Source organism: Anguilla anguilla, chromosome 8 (genome assembly GCF_013347855.1).
Source record: "Anguilla anguilla isolate fAngAng1 chromosome 8, fAngAng1.pri, whole genome shotgun sequence".
NCBI classification, from domain to species: domain Eukaryota; kingdom Metazoa; phylum Chordata; class Actinopteri; order Anguilliformes; family Anguillidae; genus Anguilla; species Anguilla anguilla.
In genome coordinates, this window is record NC_049208.1 from 49218708 (window position 1) to 49225336 (window position 6629).

A 6629-nucleotide genomic window follows, 5' to 3' on the forward strand; every position below is an offset into this window, starting at 1 on the left:
ACACACCCTCCATTTAAAGTCTCCCTGGACTTTGAATGGGGTGAAATTAAAAAGAATAAATAAACTTAACAAATAAACTTCACCACAAACTTTTACGAGGTCTCTTATGATGCGGTTTATTGCATGGTCCAGCGTTCAGCGTTTCACTTTCGCGAGTTTGCTTCTGCAATGTTCTCTGAACCCTTACTTCAGTCTCCGTAGGTCGCAGTGACCAAGGGTGAACGTTTCAAGAGCTGATAACAGAATGGTAAGAGGTCATGCCCCGTGGATACTGGAAAAAGTACACTAGCGTATGAACTGAGCAGTGCATGCCAGGTATCTAGGCCTACTTGGTTTAAAAAAAACTGTATGGGTGACCTCCCAAAAGAGGACGCCTTTAAACACCATGCAATTATTATTCGATGTGTGATTTTAAAAATGACACTCGGCCAGTTCACAAGAGTGCCTCATGAATCTTGCACACTAAATTTCTTTTGCTCAAGATCCCATAACAACCCTGAACAAATGACCCAATGTGATATATAAGCATATATAAAAATGCAGAAATTGTGCATGTGTGCATGTTCGTGTGTGCATGCGTGTGTGTGTGCGTGTGTCTCTGTGCATGTGTGTGTGTGTGAGTGTGTGTGCGTGCGTGTGTGTGAGTCTGTGTGTGTGTGTGTGTGTGCATGCATGTGTGTGTGAGTGTGTGTGTGTGTGTGCGTGTGCATGCATGTGTCTGTGTGTGTGTGCATGCATGTGTCTGTGAGTGTGTGTGTATATGTGTGTGTGTGTGTGTGTGTGTGGGTGCGTGTGTGTGTGTCTGTGTGTCTGTGTGTGTGTGTGTGTATGCTCTGGCCAGCTTCCTGTGGAGACCGTGCATGGGGCAGGCCATTTGGGTTTCGGAGGGAAATTAAGCAGGAGTGAGACTGATTCAGTTTGAATGGCAACGACAAACCCACTGCCCACTAATGACACATCTGGCTGAGCAGCGACCTCTTAATCTACCTGCCCCACTTTAATCCAGGTGTGTACTCTCCCCAGCACTCCCAGGAGCAGGTTTCTGATTGGACGTGTTTCGGAGAACGGGCGGCACGCAGCTGCAATTGGCCATTCCGCGAACAAGTGGTGCGAAACAAGGGGGAGGATTTTAAAAAAGGTATAAAAGGTTTCATTTAGTAAAGCAGGGGTGGCCAGTCTTTTCTGAGAAGGGCCAGTGGGGATGGAGGCTTTTACTATGGTACCTGATTCAACTAATCAAAGTCTTAAATCAGGGATTTCCACTGTTATTCGAAAAAGGGCCGGTGTTGGTACAGGTCTCTGTTGTATCCAGCACTATGGCAACTGATTCTACCTATTAACTAATCATGGTGCTCAGTCAAGACCTTGATAAGCAGATAGTTGGCTACTTAGTGCTGGGCTAAAACAAAAACCAGCACCCACACCAGCCCTTCGTAGGTTAAGAGAGGACACCCCGGTCTTAAATGAAGACCACAATTAGTAGATTAGTTGAATCGGGTGTTTCAGCACCGTCTGTGACAAAAGAAACGGAGGACCTCAAAAAAGACTCCCAAATAAGACCTGTGGTAAACAGTCAATTCACTTATAACTGACCTGGCGTGCATGCTACACGTTTATTTTTCTGTCGCAGTAGTTCAGATGAGCCGAGATGATTCAAGCTTACTGAAAGGATTCATCGCGGTTCTCATTACGAAAATCACCATTTCCCAAGTACAGAACAGTTCAGATGTGCTATGTATTACAGCTGAGTCAATGTTCCACAGAAACTGACAGAAAACGCTGCATTATGCATGTTTTAACAAGCATTGTTAAACTCATCTAATCACAGATATGCTTTAGCAAACTCAACAGACACAGCTCATTTAACGTCAGTAGGGTACCACTGTACAACGGTGCACTAGCTAGCACAAGAACACAGCATGAGAAGAGATACAAATATCATTTACTTTAATTTCGAACACAAACACACTGTGGAGACATAACATTATAAAGACAATACATTCATCGGTACAAAACACAAAGGGTGCTGGGGGAAGCAAGAGAGCAAGAGAGAGAGAGAGTGACAGCAGTTGTTTTCTTCTTGCTTCATTAGCAATGAATAACACTAATTATCTCACTCTGGGTTTTATAATTAGAGATTACAGGTTATCATGTTTAATCATTTGGGAGGAAGAACAAATCTGACGATTTTTAAAACACGTTACGGAAGTTCCACCAAGGCGTGAGACAAACAGAGGACTGTAATCGTAGCCTCTTTTTGAGAAAACAATCTAAAAGGCTGTCATTTGTGTGCACGTGTATTTGTTCTAACAAAAAAGACCAAATAATCAATACGTTCATATAATAATAAGAATAATAATAATAATAATAATAATAACCGCCGTCATCATGTATTCTGTTAGTCTTTTCCATCTTGTCAATTTGGGCGACGATTCTGCAATATCCCTACAATGTTCTGATCAGATACTACACGCAGAGGCAGTCGTGCAGAAATAGCTGACACATTTGCAAAATAGATGCGATATTATTGTCTACTTAATCACAAAGACAAATGTGCAGTGAAGTCTCTAAAACGTCCACAAACAATGTAAGAATAAAAACTATCCAGAGTCATAAACAACTGACTATACAGAATTTAAGGTTCACGGGTTCAAAAATTCATCCCCACATTCCCATGAACCACCGGAATGCCCAGTACAAAAGCACTCAAAATATGTTTATTAATACGTTTCAATGTGTTGTGAACTCAACAAAATTAGGTATGTTATTATAAATTCACACCTTCACAAAGTTCAAAAGAGGCAAAAAAGGAAGTATTGCTTAATTACAAATGCGGAAAAGATACGTATTAATTATGTCACAATCAGTGTACAGGTGTGTATTCTGGGGGCGGTAACTTAGAAGGGCGACTGCGAATTCTGGCATTTGTTGCGCAGTAGTAATGCGTTTCAACTTGTTGAGTGAATTACATACCTTGGCATGAAAGGGAGAAAGTTATCCTGTCATTTTCCTGCGTTACTGAGTTTATCTTATTGCTCGTATTGTTGTAATGTGATTTTCCCCCTGCTAGCTGCCAGCACGGCTTTTTTCCACGCCAAAAGTGCACATTCCTTGTAGTCTGAGAGTGAGGTGTTACGCCACGCTCTCAATTTTTGTAAATACTTTTTTTGGCAGAGGAGAGGAGCTGAACACTGAGGGGAAAACAGACGATTGAGAAAATAAAATCGTATTTCAAGGTGTTGCATCGATCGCTTTTTCACACACACTCTCTCGCTCGCACGCGCACACACGCACACACACAACTCTGGGGGACCAGGGACGGCCATGCACTGTAATCTATTTACTTAAATACAGTGTAGGCTACGCTGCACGATGGACACTGGGTTACAGAAGTGGGTGTAGTGCGTATTTAACAGTTGCGTTTAACGCTCTCAAAATAACCCCACGCCTGAAGTATGCATACAGGTTAGAGGACTGAAAAGTGCCAATACCTGTTCGGGCGGGTTTTGCGGCAAATACTTTGTCGTAGGCCTACTGCTCTGACAGGTTTCTGTGTAACACAGCAGACCTCTGTCACATTTGAAATGCCACCACCTCTTAAATGTAACAGCCCAAACTCCTGCGGCACAGGGTTTGCCAACTGTCATGAAAATGGAGTATAGTGTAAACGGTGTTTGCTCGTGTACTGTTGATTTATTTCATTTAGCGAGAGCGAGGAACGACGGCGTAGATCCAACTATCGATACTTATGCTACAAACCATGGGCCTTAAGACATAAAACATTTGAAAGAGCTGGTGATATGTACCAATAACAATGTCGAAATCGTCATGAAATAACGATAATGCTAACAGTAAATAAACTAAGAGGAAAGTGATTACAAGGTGCAACTGCTACTTCTCATGCAGTCATATTCATCACCATAAATCATCCAGATAACGTTGTCGTAAAGTTAGCAAGTGCTTTTAGATAGGGACCTACCTTGTGTTTGTGCTATTCCAGTAAACGACGTGTCTCTTCCCATGGGTTAAGGAGACTAGCTGTAGAAAGAGAACTGTCATTTTCCAGATTGTACCAGCTCCAGGGCCGTACCAACCCATTGTGCCCGAAGCGCAGGTCGCCTTATCAGGTGACGGCTGTTTGAAGTACTCGCTGAACAGAAAGAAGCTGAAAATCTGATAAAAATTAAATCTGCGCTGTGCCGTTTAAGAGTCAATGAATCCGAACACAAATTCTGTACTTTTCGTGACCGCAAATACAAAAAATAAGATTAAAAAAAAAACTTTTAGAATGGACATTCCATAGCAGCCAAGAAAAAGTTCAGGATACCTGATGGGTTAAACTTTTGCGTTATTCTGAAAAAAACTGCCTAGGTGTTGACTTAAACATTTAATCCATGATCGGTTGAAATATGGTTTAAATTTCCTTTTGGGAAACGTCTACACGTTAGGTTTAAGTCTATACGATACATTTATACGTGCTCATTTAAGTCTTATTTCCTGTTGTAACATCCACTCCAAAACGAAAATCAGTTCTGCGCAAACACACTCTTGAAGTGTGTGTACTTTAGGTTTGATTGAATGACCGAGGTTGGAGGAAGGGGCGGGGAAAGTGGAGGTCAGTGAAGGCGGGGTCACGAAAACTTTGAGCGAATCAGAGAGCGTCCTTAACCGTATCACCAGCATGTAGGAGTTTTAACCTGTGGAACGTGTGTGGAGTTTAACTGTTAATAAGTGAAACAAGTCTCCACGTGCGCAGCCGTCAAGCAGGTAACTTATGACACACTTTTAAAAAAATGTAGGCCAGTCTTATGAGTCACAACATCCACACTGTAGGCTGCCTGCTGAATTGATGTGAATTCTGTACTCTGAATTGTTAAAACTGAATAAAATATCCCTTCAAGGCAGAGAAGCCAATGCACTGACCACCTTTTGGAAAAAGAACAATTGTATATTTATAGGACAGGATGGCTGTTGCTTTTTTCGTTTATAGATGCATTTTAAACCACAGACATAGGAAGCGATGAATGTAAAGTGTGGTCGATCCCTGCCAATGCTATCATTCTTATCTTATCTTTCCCGTGACTGCAAAATTGTAACAGTAAATGAATTGTTCTGAATTTGAGGACTAGTGTATAACTAGGCCACACAATGTCAGAAAAATGTCAGATATGCTTGCCACAGGTATCCCTTTTAGCATCTTAGGAATTGTAACCTTGCTCCTCAAAGAACAGATTGACGTGTTTGCATGTGCATGTGCATTTGTGTGAGCATGTGCGTATTTATGCATGCATGTGTGTTTGTGCACGGATGTGGTTGCGTAAAATGCGTGCCCTTGTTCTTCTACGCACATGCTTCTGTTAATGTGTGTGCACATTCCTTTCTTTACACATATTTGTGTGCGTGGGTACGTGTGTGTGTGCTTTTGTGAATATGTGTGTGTGTGTGTATATGTATATGTGTGAGTGTGTGTGTGTGCGTGCGTGCGTTCGTGTGTGTGTGCGTGCATGTGCGTGTATGTGTGCATGTGTGCGTGTGTGTGCGTGCATGTGCATGTATGCGTGTGTGTGCATGTGTGTGTGTATGTGCGTGCATGTGTGTGTGTGTGTGCATGTGAATGTATGTGCGTGCATGCATGTGTGTTTGTGTGCATGTGTACGTGTGCGTGTGCTTTTGTGAATATGTGTGTGTGTGTGTGCATGTGAATATATGTGCGTATGTCTGAATGTGTTTGTATGTGCGTGCATGCATGTGTGTTTGTGTGCGTGTGTGTGTGTGTGTGCATGTGAATATATGTGCATATGTCTGAATGTGTTTGTATGTGCGTGCACGCATGTGTGTTTGTGTGCATTTGTGTGTGTGTGTGCATGTGAATGTGTGTGCGTGCATGTGTGTTTGTGTGCATGTGTGTGTGTCTGCATGTGAATATATGTGCGTATGTCTGAATGTGTTTGTATGTGTGTGCGTGCATGTGTGTTTGTGTGTGTGTGTGCATGTGAATATATGTGCGTATGTCTGAATGTGTTTGTATGTGCGTGCGTGCATGTGTGTTTGTGTGCGTGTGTGTGTGTGTGTGTGTGTGCATGTGAATACATGTGCGTGTGTCTGAATGTGTTTGTATGTGCGTGCGTGCACGTGTGTTTGTGTGCATTTGTATGTAATTGCACGCACTAATTGGCCTCGCTGCAGACAGATGGTCTCGTGGGGGGACCGTGCAGTGGCAGGCGCCATTGCTCCTGCGTACCGCCGAGTGCGAGGGCTGAGGGCGGTCCTGCTTTGTCAGCTGTGCGTGTGTCAGATTACACAGCCATAATGGGAATAAAGTGGGCGGGTAACTCACCTAACGCAGCATCGCCATCACTCATTTGGACAGTGCTACAGCGAAAGTGATATTAGTCACCGTGGTACATTGCATTGCATTAATTTCCCTCCAATAGGAAAGCGGTAATTTTCCATGACAAGGCATCCCATTAATTCCGGTCTGGTGCTGCGCTGTAAATCAACCACACGAGCTGACTGCTATTTGCCGCATACTTTTCTTTTTTTTTTCTTTTTTTTTTTCTTCCCTGCCAGCCTCTCGCCACCCAGAACGGTCAGAAAAACCCAGAGAGTTTTCAATTTGTCTCCCCTGC

The 6629-nt window shown here is 42.9% G+C and overlaps 1 protein-coding gene across 1 annotated transcript in view; it reads right to left on the reverse strand.

Moving 5' to 3' along the window:
* Window positions 1–4552, reverse strand: part of LOC118232903 (ephrin-A4-like) — a 34154-nt gene extending 29602 nt beyond the window's left edge. Inside the window, exon 1 of the mRNA XM_035428143.1 lies at window positions 3980–4552. Coding sequence (XP_035284034.1) covers window positions 3980–4098 — 119 coding nt within the window. The 5' untranslated portion in view covers window positions 4099–4552. The remainder of the gene's footprint in view (window positions 1–3979) is intronic.
* Between the last annotated feature and the right edge of the window lie 2077 nt (window positions 4553–6629).